Raw genomic sequence first — 20,481 nt, 5'->3', positions numbered from 1 at the left:
TCCTCACCTAAAAATCTGACCAACTTTATCGAATCATAGAATATGGCGAGTTGGAAGAGACCCATCAGGATCATCAAGTCCAACTCCTGTCTTTGTGTAGGGCACCCCCAGGATCACACCATGTGCCTGAGAGCGTCATCCAAAAGCTTCTTGAACTCAGGCATACTTTACCTACACAAGGTACCTCAGTGGTGCACGTGGGAGTGCCCACCAAGGCCTGGCCCTGAGGAGCAGAGGAATCCTCGGCACTCCCTCAAGCCTAAAACCAAAGTGCCACCTACTGAGTCCCTGGGACTCCTCCTTCCTCCTGGGAGGGTTTCCAGCAAGGGACTGGTCACAGTGAATACTTTGCTCACCAGATTAAGTCAAATCTCAGCAAGTGGTCACTGTGCACATGAGAGGACGTGCCTTGGGTTGCTGCCAAGCATCAGCAAGGAGGCGACAACCCACCTCGGACAGGGCCATCTCTCAACACCGCACCCCAATGCGACAGTAGAACATCAACAGCCAAGCATGGGGTCAAGACTTTCACATCCATGGATAAACCACACCTTGCACTGAAGGAGCTTGCCCTGGATCAGCACAGGTTAAAATCATGATAAGACAGAACTCCTTGAGTGCCACGCTTCAGACATTCGTTTCAACCATTTCTATTTTCATAGATGGCCATAGCACTGCACCCTAGCAAATGGGACGAATAAAGCCATGGGATTTTTAATCTGTTCTTCCCCTCTCCTCCTGAGAGCTATGCAGCCTTAAATGGAGCTATTTAAAGCCAGTGTTAAAAACACCAGTGATGATCTGACCTTCTCAGTAATGACAAAACTGGACCAAAACCTAAAGACAAAATGAATGAAAAGAAAATTACAAGGTAAAGTTTGCTTTCCCTGAATGTGTGCCAGCTGCAAGAATCTTAGATTACCTCGCTGCAGCTTTCCAAATTTTAAATACAATAATTTTCTGTATTAAGGGCCCAGTAACTCTAATGGAGGCATAATTAGGCATTGATGCCATGCCCATACGAGAGGAGCTTGAAAAACTTAAATAAACTGTGAATGGCAGGATTAATACCGCGGCTTTTCATTTTGTACAGCTGTTTGAATACAGTGCACTGCCTGTGATGGCATCAGCTGTTGCTTTACTCTGGGTCAGTATTTCTGAAGTTAAAACAGGCAGTTCTTTTAAGCAAATGAAGAATTACCCCTCTTATTGTTGGCTGGTTTCTTTCAGCAAAGAGGGTCTGGATGCATATTTGCTTTTTATTAAAAAAAAAATAAAGAAAAAATACAAGCTAAAAAAAAAAAAAAAAACCTAGCTGGCAAGATTCAAAGCCTGATGACGGTAGTAAGAGAATTTTAATTTACTGTGATGGTCCTTCAGGACGGAGGAGTAAGTAACGCAGTTTTGGAGATCATCTGCACAAGTGGGAATATCATATAGATGCCTGGAGAGTCCTTGAGAAAATAGCTCACCTCGGCTCTGATTGAAGAGGAAAGACAATACTTTGGTGAAATACATTTCTGTATTTCTAGGAAAGGCTCCAATAGCAAATTGCTTACTAATGCAAGAAGCCTTGTAAATTTTATTATGAATGGAATGCGCAATGGCAGGAGTGTGACACAGCACAGCATCTGCACACACGGTTTAGCCAGTAAAAAGTAAATAAATAGGTTACTTATAAGCTCTAGAAGACACATGAAAATGCCTCTTAACAAAAAACTCAAGCTCGGTGAACTCCAAGCAAGAATATAAAACAGCTCCCAAAACTATCTTCCCAGTATTTTTTTTTTTTTTTTTCCGTGCTAGGTAAACCAGTTCTCCAGTAGGTTAATTTTCAATTCTTGGTTTTATGGTTGGAAATACAGCTGCAGAGGGTTATGCTAGATTTCCTCACTGCCTTTAAAAACCAGCTTATCAGTGGACACAGAAGAAGCCATCTATGCAGGGAGCGCACCAGGACAGCAAACCACCATTGCAAAATAAAATTCTCAGGTTACAGGGAGGAGGACTGATACCGAGGAAGCCTAATGCCATATTCACCTGGGAAATATGACCCCCAAATTGCACGCACACACACACACACACACACCCCAGGACAGGTAGCAGTCAGCTCTTCCCTCTCCTCGCAGCCTGGCTGAGCCCTTGTCCATACCACCTTGGCCAAATACATCCCCAAATCCTTGGTACTGTAAAACTTTTTTTTTTCTTTTTTTTTTTTTTTTTTTCTTTTTTTTTTTTTTCCCCAGGCAGTGTTAAAATCAACATCATTCTCCAGCTGCAGGAGCAGAAGGAGAGGAGGGTGCAGAGGCAGCCCGCTCTCCGCAGCCCCGGCCGGGGTGATGAGGAACTCCAGCGGTGAAGCGCGGCTGCGGAGATGAATATGGCTAATGAAAAGCTTACCTAAAGCTCGCGGGGAGCCCGCACCCGGCCGGCCAAACCTCTCCAGAGGAGCAGGCATGAGGCCGCCAGGATGCTTGGGAAAGACGAATTAACTAAAAGTTAATGTGGATGTTCTCATTCAAAAGAAAAGTGGCCTACTCCAAAGGGGATTAGGCTAAAGTGAACTAAGGCCACTTTACTTCTGAATGAGAGCATCCACACAATAGTGCAATGCACTTTAACTAATGCACTTTAATTTTACATCCAATCAATTTGTCTTACCTCTCCTGAGTGTCCTTGTGTGGACAAACCCAGAGATTCATCGAGTTTTGAGGCCAGGCGGGAACCATTAGATCAACTCATCTCACTCCCCACATGTTATGGGCCATTGCTTCTCACAGTTATCCCTTTATTGATTCCCAAAATTCCTGGATGACTAATGTATAATCTCCGACGGGGGGAAAAAACATTTCTTAAACGGGGTGCCTGGCTCGAATTTGAAGATGCTTGCAAAACAAGAAGCCGCTTGCAAAACAAGAAGCCACCATGACTTTCTGGAGCCTGTCCTGCCACGGGCAAAAGTAAGAATTGCCAAATTTGGGCACAAATCCATCTCTTTCTGTCCTACCTTCCCCACGTCCCAGAAGTTAACAAGGAAATGTCAGTCTCCATATTGTTACTTTACTTTTTTTTTTTTTTTTAAATTGCAAACAGGCCTTTTGCTTTCAGAAAAAACTCTGATTTTGTTTTTTGAATTCATCTCACCAACATTTAAATTTTGAACACTTGCCCAGGTGTCTACCAGTGAATCTCAAGCCCACTTTTCCAAAATCCAATAACCCTCAGAAACTACTCACTGCCTGCACGATCACAACAACCCACATAAATATGAAGTCTCCATGTTGCTCTTCATCTCTCCGAAACAGAAAATAAATGAAACCCTGAAAGCAACAACCAGCAAGACAACTTGATGTGTTGAGCCTGTGGAGGCAATGGGGACCCCTCCATGCCAGCAGCTCCTTTGCTAACAGAGACCCCAAACCACCTCAAAGGTACAGAAGCTTTCTAGGGATCTCACCTAAATTTTAAAATAGAAGACCCGAGGACATTGGCCTGCAGGGATTCTGCTCTTCCCTATGCTCTGACGCTGGGTTACAGCTTTGTTTTTGACTTTTCTAAGTAGTAAGAGGGAAAGGGCCACACTAAACACACCAAAGAAGAACTGAACCGACTTTCAGCAAGTTGTCTTTACGTCATGTTACAGAGAATCAGTGGTGGGTTAGATACAGGGCCATTAATCAGAGGCAGAAACACACTCAAACATGGCAAAACACAAAATGCGTGCTCTGTTAAGAGTTACCGGCTTCAAATAATGCTGCGACTGCAGGAAAAAAAACCAAATACAAACACTAATTTTCAAATTTGCCGTGCAACTCAAAGCTTGCTCCAAGCAACCGAGCATCAGGAGAGGGAGGTAACACACCAAGGATACGAGGTGATCTGCAGTACACCCCAGTCTCTCCTTCTCCCACAGAAACCCCACCAGAAAACAATTCCAAAAACCTTCAAAAATTTTAGCAACCAGTTCAAAACAACCCTCCTCTTTATTTTCTTAAATTAGTTTAGATTATACAAAATAGCTCCTAACTGTATGCTCATGTGACAAAAAAAAAACCAACCCAAACACAGAAATGAAAAACAACAACAAAAAAGCCAGAGATTTCCTAATTTAAAGAAGCTGTGCTGGATTTTCACTGCTTTTTAAAGTGGTGTTTATCAGCACAACCTACGTTTACTCCTTTTGATTGTGCATCATATAATCTGATATTTTTAAGTGCCTACTCCAGGCTGCGTTAAGTAGCCCTTCCACATCCAGAGCCCATCACCTTTATTGCTACCTGTGAATGATCAGCCAGGGAAGACTCAAAACCTCAACCATAAAGGCTAAACCTAAGGAAAAAAATTCCTTTTTTCACAACATCCTTGTAGACCTCCAAACTTCCCCAAAATAACAATCCGCGGTCCCTAACGCAAAGGAGCCGTGTGATCCCGCTTACGGGATTGCCTCGGGATCCACCCGCAAAAGTTTAAAGATGAGTTCCAGGGTTACCTGGGGTTTAAACTCAGCTCGGTTGCATTTGATATTGAAAAAGATGGGGGGGGTGGGGGGGGGGGGGAATAAGGAAATTAAACTATCCCTTGCAACAAAAGGTAACTTAATTTTAGAAAACTTTATGCTAAATTAAGCCTGATCGTGCAAGTGAAGGAGAGCAGCAAATATACTGAGCTGTAAGGAGAGATGCATTTGGGCTAGTGAATGATTTTTAAAAAAAAACAAACAAAACCCAAACAACCCGAAAAAACCCAAAGATTATAGAATAGACATGAAAGCATAAATTTAAGCAAATATACTCAATCTCATACCTATCTACCAATATATATTCACGTGCTTAGAGAAACAAAGAGCGAAACAAACATTCTTCTGCTAGTACAATTTCAGCCACAGTATTTTGGATGATAACAGGTTGAGAATATAAATTAATGTTGAGAATATAAATTATCTTTACATTAAATAGTCTGCCAAAGTCAAGCAAGGTAACACCTTCTAAATATCACAGAAAAAAAAAATTCCCACAAACAAACAAACAAAAAGGATTCACTGGCGCAAGGTGAGGCATAAAGTCAGAGGAAGAAAATTAAATTTTGATCCTTGTAAAAGTTATTTTGTTCGTCCTCCTCAGACTCCTACTTTGCCGTAACTCTTTCACTATGCAGAAATGAATTCCACCATGCACCTTCTGTACCACATCTGTTATTTTGATGCCAGCTTCTTCAGTATGGTAGTACATATACTGAAGACAGAAATATTCTCAGCTCACTCCACCAGAAACCATACATGGTTTGAAACTCCTTTAGTAAAACAGTATTTTTCAGTAATTCTTCAGCCCCAAGGCATAATTTTTGTATTGGCTGCAAGCTATAGCTAATTTATTTGAAGTATTTGGGAAAGTTAATCTAACCATAACTGCTCGATGCCCTAAACAACCCATCCACCTTCCGATATGCTAGATATTGCATTCCAGTTTATCATTATTTCTTCGCAAAGAATACTATATTTTAAGTAATTCTTCCATTTTAAAAAAAAAGCTGCTGTCAATTCACATTTTGTTTAGAGAAACTCTGGGACTGCGCACATTAAAAAATACATCTATTGCAACATAAATAGAAGTGTTGCTTTATTATATACATATATATATGATATACTATCATCCAAGAAGGGCCATCTAAAATGCCACAGTTGCAAACATTTAAGACTGTAACAAAAATGACTGAGACTCTAGTATCAGTTTACTATCCTTCAACAATTTCCTTGACAGTGGAGTCAAATAATGTTGAATTATGGACCTTCTTACAGGAAGTCTTATTTCATCTTCATTTTTTGATCATTTCCCTCCTAGTCCCTATAGGAATTTGGCTCCTTGCCGATTTGCCTTTAAAAGTTTCTGCGCATGTAACTATCTTGTGCATTATTAAATGACAATTTTTGTCAAGTAATGCCACTGTGGGTTTGCTCAACAAGTTTATTTTCTTGTTTCTGGTTTGTCCATACAAAATCTATGTTATGCATCTGAATGTGGTGGCTACTTAAGACCATGTTTTCCTTACAGGACTTTCTAAAGGCTTTCTATAGGCACACTCTTGCACACTTAGTTCAGACTAGAGCACCAGGGTGCCAAGGTGATGTGGCTTCAAGAGAACAGCTCCATGGTAATAGTTTAGGATTAGCCAAGGAACTGGATTTCTGCTATCTGGCTACAGACAGTCTTGGGTGCTTTTTTTTTTAGAGGGAAGGAGTTTTCCCAGCCGCACCACACAACAGCTGTGTTTTAAATCTTTCTGGACCCCGACAAACAGTTGAAAATTTAAACATGCAAATGTTCGAAAGGCTAATGATTTTAAAAAGTTTATTTTGAAACTTTTGAGGATGGGTGTAATCCTTCAGCTAGGGATTTTAAAGTCTCAGGGGCTGGTTGATCTTGAGTTCAATTATCCCCAGAAAAAAAACCCACAACAGAACAGCAACCAAAAAAAAAAAAACCCAAAAAAACCAAATAAAAAACAACCTGACACCAAAAACACAAAATCCTAACTCCTGCCCTGTACTTCTGGAGCCTTAATGGTAAACAACAACACTGCAGGTCCCACCCTGGCAGGCAGCGGGGTCGTGCCTGTGGGAGAAGGATGCTATTTTAGTGACCTATTGCCACTGAGCTAGTTAAATCACTGAACAATGGTTAGTGTTATGGGGCTTTACTTTGCAAAATCTAGCATTAGTGTCATTGCTCTCTATTAACCAGGGGGGACTTAAAGGTACCAGCATGGAGGGATCTGGAAGGAAAGACTAAATAAGGCAAAAACCACTAAGTTTTTAAAAATAAATAAATAATACCAAAAAAAAAAAAAAAAACACCAAAAAAACACACAACACAAAACCAACCAAGCAAAAAAAACCCAAACCCTGTTAACTGTAACCTTTACTACCACAAAATAAGAAAATGTAATTAAATACATAATAAAAGCTTTTACATACTTACTCTTTTACTACCCTGACAAGTGCAGCCGCGGGCAGGCTACGGGATGGTCCCGCACCGGCAGCTTAGCCCCTCTCCCGCCGCCCAGCCTTGCGCACCCGCGCAGCCATAAACGCGCCCCGCGCAGCGACATCCTAATTAGCCGCCCCAGCGACAAGCACTCAACACCTTATTATTTAACCATTAGGGTCCTGATACTGCCGGCTTCGCTGGGGCTGCAATTGGCAACGGAGTTTCCCGGGGGCGCGGGCGGCCGCGTATCCCCCAATAAGCCCACCCCTGCTACGCGCAACCTCCGCGGGTGCCCACCCCCCGCGGGTGATTTCCATAGACTCGTCGGCCGGGAAGGTGGGGGGCAGCAGGAAAAATGAGCGGTTTTGAGCCTTTTCCCTTCGACGGGGCAAGCGATGCCCCGCTCCCCGCGCAGCTCCGCGGGTGCGGAGGGGCAACGGCAGCGGGGCTGAGCCTCCCCCTGCCCGGAGAGGATACAGGTTCCCCCCGGGGAGGCCGACCAGCTCCGCGGCTGGCGCGGAGCCCGCGCCAGCCCGGGGTGCTGGGGCTGAACCTCCCGCCGGTGCGCAGCCGCTCCGCGCAGCAGGAGAGGGGCCGGCGGTGGGCGCGCAAAGTCCGCGCTGCTGGACGAAAAAAAAAAAAAAAAAAAAAAAAAAAAAAAGAAAGGGGGGTGGGAGGAATGGGGGGCACGACCCTCTCCTCCCGGCAACCCCAAAACTATAGCTTCATTTCTTTAGCTTTCACTTTAATAAAATAATGATTCGTTGGGAAAATGGGGTATAAATCTTCATTTTGGAGGCAATTAAAGTGTTGATTTCATTCGTGCCCCTGAGCGATTCTTGTAATTTGCTCAAATAGCTTTATGTACCCAGCACTCCAGAGCTTTTAGAAACCCATTTTCTAGTTAGACTTGTTGGATTACAATTTTTATTCAACAGCAGCGAGCGGAGCTTCTCTCAGCTAGACCCTCGCTGTAGGGCTCCCCTCGCTTTAAGGCGCTGCGCGGGGCTGCTGCTCCCCGGGAGCATCTTCCCCGGCCCGGGGGAAACATCCCTGCCGCTTCGGGAAGCCCTTCCCCTTGGCACCATAATTGCGGGCGGAAAAAAACCCCAAACAAACAAAAACAACCCACCCCAAAAGCCCCATAATATGGGCACATAAACCCCTTTTAAAAAGTTCACGCTTTCCTCCAAGCTTCCCTCCCCCTGTCACGGCACTACCAGCAGCCCGATAGCCTTTGGCAGACAGGAGAAAAATATTTAAGACACTGCCTACGCTGCGATGCAACACACCTTGATGTCGCTAATCTATAAAATAACTCCTGGGTGACAGTGCTGGTGATAATGGCAAAGCGGCTGAGGAAACTCCTGTCTGCTTGACTGCGCCTTGCTTGAACAAAAGGAAACCTCCAGAGTCGGGAGCTGATTGCTCCTAAGACTGTATTTACGAAGCTGATCATAAAGAAGAAATAACTTGGGGGGAGGGGGGCAACGGGAAGATGCTTAGCCGGAGATTTTTTTTTGTGTTCAGTGTCCCCTCTCTCGCAGCCTGCCCCTCGGTTCAGAGAGAGAGCCGATCGCGAAAAAACCGGCACTTTTACCAAACTCGAAAAAAAAAAAAAAAAAAAAAAAAAAAAAAAGGGGGGGGAAAAATGGCCAAATCTCAGTCACTTCCATCATCTAGGAGCTTAATTTAGCTCTAGGCACCTCCTGAATTAGCCCCAACCGCTCCCATTAAAAGGCAAGAATCCCGGCCTCTGCCCAGCGGAGGGGACAGAGACGGGAGGAGAGGGGGAAGCAAAGCTATCCCAAAGCATCCGTTTCCCACATTGGCTACAGCCGGCATTAAGGTTCGAGCCATCCCAGAGAAACTCTGGACACCGTCAAAGCCAGGCAAGGCTTTGCTGGAACGGGTTTGGGGGTTGGATATTTTGTTGGTTTGGTTTTGGTTTGGTTTGTTGGGTTTTTTTTCTTTGTTAGTTTTTCAAGAGGTTAAAAACATGAAAGATAAAAGGAAGATATTTTAAAACCTGGGTCCCGTTTTATTTTCTCCCCCCCCCCCCCCCCTTTTTTTTTTTTTTTCTTTTTTTCTATTAGGTAAAATAAAATGGGCGCGTTTGCAGCAGGCAGGCGTGCACAAAGCAATGTTCACTGAAGTCTAAAAGCGTTCGGCCAAGGAAAACTGACAAGACGGACTAATGAACCGTAGAGACGGGAAGAAAATAGCCAGTATTTGCTAGATTTCAAACCCTCTCTGTCTTCCCCAGACCACCTATCTCGGATTTAATTATTATTTTGGGAAACGGCTCCAGCCCTTCCCTTGCTAAGTCACCAAGAAGCCAGCGATTCACAACTCCCACTTCCATTATTGCAAAGGGTAAATAAAATAAAGACAAAAATTAAAAGCGACAAGAAACAGGTCGAGTTTGCAGGCGATGCTTTTACAAGCTCATCTCACCAGGTCGAATCCGGGAGCAAGCCTTAATGAAGCAATAATAGCCACATTATTCAAAAATTTTCATTTCGATGGAAATTTATCTAAAAGAGACTTAATCATATGCAAATAATAAAAGGAGGCGTAGTGACCCAGCGAACGATCTGCATACAAATTTCAGCGTGTGCGGCATTGGTGAGATCATACCTGATCTGTTAGATTTGCTGATCTTGTTATGTCTTCACTGTCCGATTTTGATCCGCCCTCTCTATCGTCTATGACCAAATCGATAGGCATTTTTCCTTTCAAACAGCTAATATACCGGTGGCAGAAATTGTCACATAATTCGTGTACCTACATTATGACAGAGGTAAAAAAAAAAAAAAAAAAAAAAAAAAAAAAAAAAAAAAAAGGCGAGAGAGAGGAAAAAAGGAGGAGGGAGGGAAGGGAGAAAATATAATCAGCAATACATAAGTAAAATTGACAAGTGCAACCAGTCTCCCCCCTTCACCCCTGTGACATCAAAAGTCCTAAACAGGGGAAACACACTGCAATTATCCCCCCGAGACCTCTAGACGCATCCAGAATTAGGAATAACTTTCTTTTCTCGCAAAATAGAGATATCCCAGAAAATTGACAGTGACAAGATGATTCACAGGCTACAACATATTCAACACCCGTGTTAAATTCATCTGCTCCCGGAGCTGTGGCCATTAGAGAGGTGACCTGCATGGGTGACATTTAAGGTAAACTATTTAATTTCATCCAGTTATTTCATCATAAACCCTCTCCAAAGGGGTATGAGTACAGAAAAAATGATTTTTTTTTAAAAAAAAGGGCTGAAATACATTGTAGGCATCCAAGCCCTGAAATCCCCAGTCGCTCTGATAGACTCCTACCTGAGCCGCCTCTATTAATGGGCAGATTTTAACACATTTTGGGTAGAACAAGAACAACCTGCCAGTTATGGTTAGATAAAGTGCCTGAGGCACCCGAGAAACTTTTCAACTATTTAAAAACCTCTCAAAATGTTTATTTTTAGGAGAAAGGGAATTCTCTTCTAGGCCAGCTATCAATGACACGTAAAAAATTCTCAGGAAACCAGAGCGCACTTTCAATTTAATGTGAGCTCGGATGACACTGCCTTCTTAGAAATTAGCATTCTCCCTCCTAATATTTCTAAAATAGCCAGCAAAAAACCCTGCATCTAGGCTGCAATCTCTTTCTTCTGCTCAGAGGTGTACAATATTCCCAGGAACAAGAGACAGACACAACTATCAACTCTGCTTTGTCTCTGCAAAATGTTACAGGACAATCCCTGCCCTGAGCCTGACCTGCAGATGGCTCTTAAAAAAAAAAAAAAAAAAAAAAAAAAAAAAAAAAAAAAAGCCCCATCATAACTAACTGTAACCAAAGTCTCTTCCCCACCACCACCAAGAAAAAAAATCAAATATTTTTTTTTTCCTTTTTTAAATTTTTTTTTAAATGGATCAGAATTTCAGGGACTTGGCTGAACTAACCATTTTGAGTCTCATTTGCGGCACCACAGAACTGCAACTATTTATACAAAGCCAGCAAAGTATTACAATGAACACAAGGCCTGGGCGTTTGAGAGCCCGGTTTTAGAGGCTGAAATTGTAATTAAACTGCGAAGAGAAATGGACGCCAAGATTGGTCTTGACACTAATTACCAGCAAGAAAGACATTTATGCAAATTTACCAGAAGCCTGAACTTCAGCAGTACTGAAACGGAGGAGGAAGAAAGAGAGAGAGAAAAATTACCTTCTCTAATTCCAACAGATGAAACCTTAATACTTGTATGGCTTGAATCATCTGCAAAGATACAAACAACACGAGTATTTATCTCATTCCTGGATTTGGGGATATTTCCCACAGCCGCCCCTGCCGCACTTTGTAGCTTGACTTTTCTCTAGTAGTAAATAAAAAGTTGTTTTGATTTATGGCAATAACACTAAAACTTAATAGCAGTGGCTTTGTGCGCTGTTTAACAAGAAGCGATCTAGAGTTAACAAAAAAAAAAAAAAATCCTTCTTCCAATGAAGCAACTAAATTATACGGATCATAAACATTTCTCCTTTTTTTTTAAAAAAAAAAAAAAAAAAAAAAAAAGAAAGAAAAAAAAAGAAAGCCCTCTAAACTCTATGGCTGGCTCCTTGCTTTGCAAAAGCGGGAGTAAGACTCCAGTGGAGGCAAAATACGTGTTTATCCTTAAGGAGGAGAAAAAAAAAAAAAAAAAAAAAGGAGAAAAGACCTCATTTTCCGGGAGTTACCGGACAGTGCATCTCCAGCCACAGCAATCCTTCAAGTTTCCCATCACACTGCTTAAAAGGTGCGTGGAGGGGCTGGCTCCAGCGAGGATAAATCCCCGCTCCCCTTGGGCAGCCGCAAGCTCCCATTTGGATGGGGCTTTCCTTATAGGTATCCTTATGGGATTTTTTTTTTTTCTTTTTTACTTCCACACAATTACCACACTGTGTTTTCTTGTAATTATAAAAATCACCATAATAATAATAATAATAATAATAAAAACAAAAAAATCCACGTAAGAATTTTTTGATTTAGCACCATCCAACCACATCTCCATAAGACACAAGTTTTTTTTTATAAAAAAAAAAATAAATGGGAAGGGAAGGGAGGGTGGTGGGGTGGGGGTGGGGAGAGGAAGAAGTGTTGTTAACTCTTACCAAGTTATCCAGTTCAGGATTAGAGGAAAAGAGGGGTTTCTCTGCTCGGATCTAAATATAAGAAAGGGGGGGAAAGGGGGAAAAAAATGATAATAAAAAAGATGTGAAATATGGAAGCAGAAAAAGCAGACGTTATTATTTCTTGCTTCATTACACTGTCGGGTCCATTATGTAAGCTTCCGTGCGAAGCCCTGACTGCTGGGTTCAGTGCAGCAGCCAAACACTTGGACAAGTGAATCACATACACCGAAAAATACCTAAGGAGCTCGCCGGACCGAGCCTCGGCTCCGGCCCCGGCTCCCGGTACCGCGCAGTGCAGATCCCGCAGGGGCATGGACCGCTCCGGTCATCGCGTTTCTTTAGGGGGGGTGGTAAATGCCGAGATTTCCCGATTTATTTTGTTGTTTTGATTAGAGTTGGGGTATTTTTTTTTTGTTGTTTGTTTTGGGGTTCTGCCTCTTGCAGTAAGAGGGGGGGGAGGGGGAAACGCGCATCTTTATCTCAGCAGAGACTTGTTTTTCTCGTTACGATTTTTTTTTTTTTTTTTCTTTCTTTTACTGTTTCAACCCGGTTTTGCTGACCTGTTTGGCGAACACTGCTATGTCTTCATTGAAAGACTCAGAGGAGCAAACATCGCCTCCCGCTACCCCGGGCTCCCTGGGTGTGCATGTAGCTAATTCACATTTCTCAAAAATCAGTGCTAAAAGAGGGAACAGGGGGTGTCTGAAAGAAAATACAATAGTCACACAGAGGGGAGAAGTAAAAAAACAAAACAAAACAAAACAAAAAAACCAAACTACACAACATATCATAACGAAGTAAAAAAAACCCAAGACAACAATAGTTAGTCCCACAGTAGCGTGTGTGGGGAGTGGGGCATCCACCGAGGGGGCTCCGGCACCCCCCGCCGCCTCCTGGCCCCTTTGCGCAGCCGGCCGGCTGGCAGCCCCGCATCCCCCCGGACTTATCTAGCCATAGATATTGTTAATACAACCTTAGGACAAGCTAAGAATAAAACCCAAGCCGGTTCCAGCAGCCATTTTGAATTAACTTTCCTTGTCTTTAGGAATAAAATAAAATAATAAATGTAAATATCTGGATGTACACTTCTCTGCTTCTCATGCTTTTTAATTCTCGTTTGCTGCTGGAGGACTTGCTGGGAGAGAAGGGGGAAAAACAAACAAACCAACAAAAAAATACAATCCAAACCAACCTAGAAAAAGAAACAATTTCCATCCAAATTAAAAGAGAAAATAGCCCCAAAACCCACTCCCCAGCACCCAACAAGCCGACCCACCGGCAGGCGCTGGCCAACCGGGCTGCCTGCCTGCCACCCCCCACCCCAACCCGCGGGGGGAACCAGGTGCTTTTGGGCTCTCCCAGCTCTAAGAGCCTCCCCGGGAGAAAGGCTGTGTGTGCATCTGGCTCCCTCGGCCGTTTAATAATTTAAATAAATAAATAAGCGTGGGCACACACACACACACACACATATACATGTATATTTATAACAGGGAGTTGTTGGTTTGTTTTTTGTGTAGGTTTGTTTGTTTGTTTGTTGTTTTGCGGTGGTGTTTTTTTTTTTTTCCCCAGGGCTTCATACTTTTCCTTTTTTTAGGTACTGTAAACCACTGAGTTTTAACCAGTGCTACAGATTCCTGATAAACCGATAAAGAAACCGAACGTGAATTTTTTTCTTCTCTCTCCCTCCTGCTCAATGTTTAGAGAGCGATTTTAAAGGGCTCTTAAACTTCCTTTCAGACTCAAGCCGGGCAGATTCATTTTAAAAGCATCTGCCTCCCAACACAACCCATCAGCTCACATCCCAACGGCCTAGAAACTGCTCTGCAAGTTGCCGCATTGAGAAGCATTCAATGCTGTCGGATAATTTTGCTTTTTTTTTTTTTTTTAATAAATTAAAAAAAATAAAAAGAAGCTGAGAGAAGCAGCTTCCGAGTTTTCTCCTTCCTAGCACAAGGAGCAAGCAAACAAGGTGGAAAGTTGGGCAAAGCGCTCCAAACTCCCCCTGTTCCCAGACCCCATGCAGAGATTTACCACCCGGCACAGGTTGTGCCCTGGGAATATTATTTTCCTCCTCCTCCCCTCGGTGATGCCTGCAGTCCCTCCAGCAACCCCCAGCTCCTATTCTCCGGAGTCCCCTGCGGCTCCCCGTGCCAGGGGGACCTCAGCCCTCTCTGTCTGTCTGTCTGTCTTTCTTTCTTTCTTTCTCTCTCTCTCTCTCCCCCTCTTCCCCCCCCCCCCCCCCTTTTAGAAAATAATAATAAAATATTAAGAACACGGCCTTCTGCCTCGTAGCCAACCCACTCTTCATCTCCAGCCCGCGCACAAACACACACACACACACAGAGACACAGAGACACACAGACACATACCCCCCACCCCCATTCCATCCTCCCCGGCTCCATCCCTCGCAAGTTGAGCGCAAGCTTTCCGCGGTCACCTACCCGTAGATGGCATCTTTATCTCTCTTGAGGGCGTCGTTGACAGAGGCGCCCATGGCGGGGGGCATGGCGTTGGCGTGGGCGGCGTGCGGGTACTGATGCGAGTGGAGCGGCGGCCCGTGGTTGAGGTGGTGGACGGGCTGCATGGGGCGGGCGCCGTGGGGGTCCCCGTACATGGTGGTGGGGATGCCCACCCCCTCCATGCCGCCGTAGTGGGGCAGCTCGTCGTACTGCGGGGCAGAGAGAGCAGAGAGAGGCGTCAGGGGAGGAGGAAAGGGGGGAGGGGGGGGGGCGGGAGAGGGAGGGGGGAGCAGAGCCCCGCTGCCTTCGTGTCCGTCCCCCCCCTTCCCATGGGGAGAAGCCGATTTCCCCCCGGGCTCTGGTGCCGGGTCTCCTCCTCCCCTCCCCGCCTCGCAGCCGCCGGCCCCGGGGAGGGAGACGGTGCCCCGGGCCGGAGAGCAGCAAGGCTGGGCTGAGCTCCGGCCCGGCTGCCCGCAACCCCCCCCCCCCCGGAGTCCGTGGAGAAATAACAATAATAACAATTTATTTTTTATATTAAAAAAATTAAAATAAAATTAAAAATCCCCATCTCCAAGCCTCCCACACACCCCTGGTGAATGGAACCGGTTCACGAAGCCCAGGTCTCCCCTTCGCTAAACTTTTTCCCGCTGATAAGCAACAGTCAGGTACCAGCCTCAGCGAGGATGCAAAAAAGTTTTCATCAGTGGAAAAAAAAAAGAACAAAAAACCCCAAACCAAACAAAAACAACAGCAACAAAAAAAATCAAAACCAACAGAGAGATTTTTGGGGTTTCCAACAATTCCACACGAAGGCAGTTTTAAAGCTGAAAGGCTGGAAACGTTTGCCCGGGCTCTCGGGATTTTGGGAATGCTTTTTTTTTTTTTTTTTTTTTTTTTTTTTTAGGAAAAAAAAAAGGGGGGGGGTTTCTTTGTTAAAGATTAAGGAGCTAAAGCTAACGCGGTTCCCAGGCACTGGGGGAAACGGCCACTTTTTATCTATTAAAAGTGAAGGTGTGAATAAACACTTTTCAAGATCCCTGACACTTGCTTAGACCGAAAGAGTAAAAGGCAAGTTGTCAGCAGAGGAACTTTCTTTCCCAACCGGCACTCGGAGGGGAGGCAGGCAAATTAGACAAGAAAACTTCTTTCCAGGGCTTTTCCCCTTCCCTAAATCCCTGCTCGCCCGACTCCGTCCGGTTATTTTTTTTTCTTTCCCACAAAACTTCTATTTAGGAGGTAATTGGAAGGAAAAAAAGGAGATCGCATCCAAACCAGAAACAACAATACACATGGCAGTGCATGCTGGTAACCTCTAATTCAAAGTAAAGTGACTTTCTTTTAAAAACAACTTCCCCCCCTCCGGCCCCCCGGCTTTGCACTGCACCTTTTGTGACTACATATATATATATATATATGTAAAAAAAACCCCAAACCAAAAAAAAACAACAAAAAAACCCATAGCGGGGTAGGGAAAAAAAATAAAAAAAGAAAGAAAAAAAAGAAAAAAAGAAGTTGTGTTTACTGCCAGCTAGAAGTTATCTTCCGAAAGTGAAGCGGTATTATCATCACTAACACAGAAAAAAGCTCAGAGACATGCACACATTCAAATATTTCAAGCACTGGTGACTTTTAAAAAGACATTGGTAGGACTAGAGCTACAAAACCAACAAATACAGAGGCTCGGACATATTCACTTACATGCCTGCATGTCATTAATGTATAGAAAGCTTGCCTTTTCGGTGAGAGATCCGGGACGGGGAGTAAAAGAATCAAGAAAATATCAATATATACAGGTTTTAAACCTATAAGTACAACTGATAAATCCTCCCGCTCCAGGATACTGCTTTGTGCCCCTGCTCCAGAAAGGAGGGGGGAAAAAAAAAAAAACCACACAAAACTTTTTTCGCAGCGTCTCTGTCAGCCACGTCTCAATATTATTTTACATTTGAAATCCAATTTTTTTTTTTTAATACGTACCCTTTGCGCCATCGGCCTGCTTGCTCCCTTCCTACTTCAACTTCTAATATATCCTCTTTAAGGCCAGTGTGAAAAGAAAGAAATGCGAAGTTCCCCCCCCCTCGCCCCCCAAAAAAATGCAAAAATCCCTTAGCGTCGCCAGTAATGAAAGCAATGGAGTAAAATCTTCGGCTTGCTGGATCTCAGCGAAGCGATACGGTAACTCAGCATTAAAAAAGGAGAGAAAAAAAAATTGAAGACAAAAAAAAAAAAAAAAAAAGATCAACTCTGCCTCCTTCCTTCCTTCTTTTTTCTTTCTTTCTTTCCTCGCTCCCTGTCTGTCTCTCTCTCTTACTCTCTCCCTCTCGTTTCCAAGACAGCAGCGGGGCGAAAGCAAATATCCTTTCCCCAAATCAGTTTTTTTTTTTTCCTTTCCTCTTTTTTTTTTTTTTTTTTTTTTTTTTTTAAAGTGCCCCTCAAACCCAACTACCAAGTCTCATGGCTTTTTGCCACTCCGGCTGTCAATCACAGGCGAGGTTGTCAAGGTGGTGAATGACTGATGATGATCCGCTGCGTGTGCTCCCACCGCGCAGGACACCTCAAATGGGAATTTTCGAGCGCGCTCACCCAACAAAAAAAAAAAAAAAAAAAAAAAAAAAAAAAAAAGAAAAAAAAAAAGAAAGAGAGAGAGAAAAAAAAAAAAAGAAAAAAAGAAAAAATTTATAAAAAATAATAAAAAATTAAAAATCGAGGGAGGAGGAGGAGAAGGAGGAAGAGGAGGGGGAAAAATTAAAAATTAAAAAGGCTCTCTAACGCGTCGGCTCTCCTTTTATTATGGTTATTATGATGATGATGATGATGATGGTTTTTTTTTTTTTCGCTCCTCCTCGGATCGCTCCTAATTCCTCGCCGGCGCCGGCTCGCTCTGCCCCTGCGCGGCGGCCGGGCGAGGCTGGCGGAGGCGGAGGCGGGCCGGGCGCGGGCGCGGGTGCCGGGCGGAGCGCCGCGCCGTGCGGGGCGGGCGCGGGGAGGAAGGGCAGCGGGGAGGAGGAGGAGGAGGAAGGGAGGGAAGGGGAGGGAAGGGAGGAGGAGGAAGGGAGGGAAGGGGGGGGGGGGAGGCGCGGCGCTGCCGGGCGTCCGCCGCCGCCGCCGCCGCCACCGCCGCCGCGGCGAGCGCAGCGCAGCGCCGGGCTGGAGCAGACTGCGGGAACCCGGAAGTAGTGGTGGCCATAACAGGTCGCGTCTTACACAATGCGCTGGGCGGCAGCAACTCCGACACCGGCGCGGGGGGGGGCCGAGGAGGGGTGTGCGTGTGTCTGTGTGTGCGTGTCTCTCTGTGTCTCTACGCGACGCCCGCCCCCGCCTCACGCCGCGCCCCCGCCCCGCGGGGAGGACGCACGACACCCCCCCTCACCCCCTCCGTTCTTTCCCCTCCGTGTCTGTGCGTCCCACCCTCAACCACTCCGGGCGCGGGGGGCTCTCCCGGTCCCTTTGTCTCGGCTCCGCGCCCGCGCAGCGCCCCGGGGCCGCGCCGCCCGCCTCTCGTCGCCCCCCACCTCTCCATCATGTCTTCCCCCCCCCACACACCCCTTCCCCTCCGCTCCTCTCCCTCCCTCCTCTCCGGCTCCCCCCGCGACCGACGACCGAGTGAGCTCACCCGGCCCCCGGCCGCCGCCGCCGCGCCGCCGCCGACCAATCACCGCCGCGCCGCCCCGAGCCGCGCCCCCATTGGTCCGGGCGGGAAGCGGGGCTCGGGCCGGCAGCGCGAGCGCGAAGCGGTAGGGGCGGAGGGGGGGGGGGGGCGGGGAGCGCGCCGGGGCACCCGCAGGGCGCGCAGCCCCCGCTGCCCATGGGCACCCCGGTGCGCTCTGCTTCGCCCCATCCCCCCCACCTACCCCCCTACCCCCGATTTCTGTCCTTTCCCGCCCTACCGGTACCCCCCCACCCCCCCTATCCACCTAACCGGGGGTCCTCTCCCGTCCAAAAGCACATCCATCCATCCATCCATCCCTTCATCCATCCCTCCCCGCGGGGCCCCCGCCGGTCTGGGAGCGGAGAACTCCGCCGTCCCCCTTCTTCCCCCCTACCTGCATCGCATCTCCTTCACCCCCTTACCCCTGCCGGGCGGAAAAGGGAGAACTCTCGGTAGAAGAGTGCAGCGGTCCCCGAGTGAGCTGCTGGGGTAGTGGTTGGATGGCTGGGAAAGGGGGGGAGAGGGGGGGGACGGACACACAGCAGTAAACCCCCCAGGGGCAGCGGCTCAGCTCTCGCCGCCACGTCTCAAACTTCGGGGAAATCCGTCCCTGTCTTCCCCCCTCTCCCTTATCCGCTAGGACCGGCCTTTTATCCCGGCAGGAGAAATAAAGACCTCTCAGGTAAGAGCCATTTTCGTACCCTAACTCCTTCCCGTCCCGGGTGGGAGCCGACCCACCGGCGCGGGGTTCATCTCGCTAATGGGTCTACCGGGGGAAAGGCTCTCGGGAACGACTCCCCATCGCACCGGTTCCTCTCAGGGGGAGGCTAAGGCTCAACTCCCAGAGATGCCACCTCCTCCTCTCTCCGTTCCTTTCCCCTCACCCTTCTTAAAAAAAACAAAAAACAAACCAACCCCCCCCCGCCAAACAACCTAAAAAAACCCCAAAACAAAAAAACCCTCAACCCCTATAAACCCTCCCTTTTAAGCGTCTCCACCAGGCCTTTATAAGATTAATTCCGCGCAACCCAGCCTAAAACACTTTTACAATGTAATTACAGTTGTACAAATTGTTTGCCCAAATCTCATTCTGGATAAGGTTTTTACAATTAGCAAACAGTTATTACGCTTAGGACTTGCTGCGAGAAATCGCGCTTCGAGCCTCTCCGCTTGCAATATATCGGCCATAAAAAAAAAAAAAAAAAAAAAAAAAAAAGCGCCGAATCCGACAGCAATTAATCATCTATTAAAAGGGAAAAAGTAAACGGACAGTTCCGCGCTCTCTCGGTATATTCCTCACGGGGCTGACGGGCTGCGCGGCCCCGGCGACCCGTGCAGCATCTCGCCCCTTATTTGCTTTTTTTTTTTTTTTTTGCTAAAACTTGCTGTTTTGCAGGAAGCTATCGATGCTTTCCCATTGCAGGGTGGGAAGGAAAAGAGAAAAAAAAATTGAGATGGGGGAAAATAAAAGCAAAGAGCGAAAGGTTTCGATATGTGCGTGGGCACAGCGGCCTGTCTGCGGAGCGCGGTGCTCTGCGCGCTGCTGCGCGGTCCCCCGGGCCTTCCCTCCCCCCCTCCTCTCCCGGACCTTTGGCGGAGGGGTCCGTCGAGTTGAGGCAAAAAAAAGGCGTCTGGGGAGCAAAGGAGCCTCCTCCACGAGGTGGAATCTGGGTCCATTTGCTTATCGGATAATAAATGAGGCTTTTAATCAGGCTGAATTTCCCAGCTTAAGGAAAGAATTAGTCATACCTAGGAACAATCCCATGTTTTCTAGCTGACTTCCCTGCCGCCTTCCTAGCAGGGATTTGGAGGAGGGAGGGGAGGGGGGGGGGCGAGGAGTGGGGGAAGCAGGGAAGGAATTAGCATCCAAGTGTGCTCTTTCAGCATTAATATTGAAATCTGAAAACTGAAATAAGAACAAGCAGAAGAGACAAACACACAAGAAACCGCAGAAGAAAGCGTTTGAAAGGCGGCCGAGAGATAGATAATCCAGGAATGCTACAGATAAGGGGGGGGGGGGGAAGCGATACGTGCGGAGATACCCGAAAAGTCAGAGCCTGATGAAATGGTTGAAAGAGGGATGGTGGGGGCGAGGGAGGAGGGGGGGGGTAAGAAAAAAAAATAAAAGAAAAGAAGAAAACCCCAACTGTTTAAAGACCTATTAAAGGGCAGACCCAAGGGGAGGGAGGGGAGGAAAGTGATAATAAAAGGAGGTTAACTGGAAGGGATTT

The 20,481-nt window shown here is 46.2% G+C and overlaps 2 protein-coding genes and 1 long non-coding RNA gene across 7 annotated transcripts in view; 2 read left to right on the top strand and 1 right to left on the bottom strand.

The window, feature by feature from the left end:
* The window catches only part of MEIS1 (Meis homeobox 1), a 110,464-nt gene extending 92,804 nt beyond the window's left edge, over nucleotides 1–17,660 (bottom strand). For 4 of the 5 annotated variants that reach the window (XM_071740210.1, XM_071740207.1, XM_071740211.1 and 1 more), the window contains exons 1-6: nucleotides 16,579–17,660; nucleotides 14,584–14,810; nucleotides 12,703–12,844; nucleotides 12,122–12,172; nucleotides 11,199–11,249; nucleotides 9,624–9,770 (exon numbers count right to left, since the gene is read on the bottom strand). In XM_071740210.1, coding sequence (XP_071596311.1) covers nucleotides 9,624–9,770; nucleotides 11,199–11,249; nucleotides 12,122–12,172; nucleotides 12,703–12,844; nucleotides 14,584–14,810; nucleotides 16,579–16,590 — 630 coding nt within the window. In that variant the 5' untranslated portion in view covers nucleotides 16,591–17,660. The remainder of the gene's footprint in view (nucleotides 1–9,623; nucleotides 9,771–11,198; nucleotides 11,250–12,121; nucleotides 12,173–12,702; nucleotides 12,845–14,583; nucleotides 14,811–16,578) is intronic. The other variant, XM_071740209.1, reaches the window with a different exon arrangement.
* LOC139794502 (uncharacterized) lies at nucleotides 8,527–9,400 on the top strand. Its single transcript, XR_011725153.1, has 2 exons — nucleotides 8,527–8,875; nucleotides 9,080–9,400. It is a non-coding gene; the product is annotated as an uncharacterized lncRNA (long non-coding RNA).
* Nucleotides 16,695–19,963, top strand: LOC139795443 (uncharacterized). The gene is made up of 4 exons (XM_071742435.1): nucleotides 16,695–16,776; nucleotides 17,644–18,335; nucleotides 18,891–18,932; nucleotides 19,647–19,963. The coding sequence occupies exons 1-4, from the start codon at nucleotides 16,695–16,697 to the stop codon at nucleotides 19,701–19,703; spliced, it is 873 nt and encodes a 290-aa protein (XP_071598536.1). The 3' UTR covers nucleotides 19,704–19,963.
* The last annotated feature ends 518 nt before the right edge of the window (nucleotides 19,964–20,481 follow it).

Source organism: Heliangelus exortis, chromosome 3 (genome assembly GCF_036169615.1).
Source record: "Heliangelus exortis chromosome 3, bHelExo1.hap1, whole genome shotgun sequence".
NCBI lineage: Eukaryota > Metazoa > Chordata > Aves > Apodiformes > Trochilidae > Heliangelus > Heliangelus exortis.
Note: the sequence above shows the minus strand (reverse complement) of the source record. Positions and strands in the feature narration are given on the sequence as shown.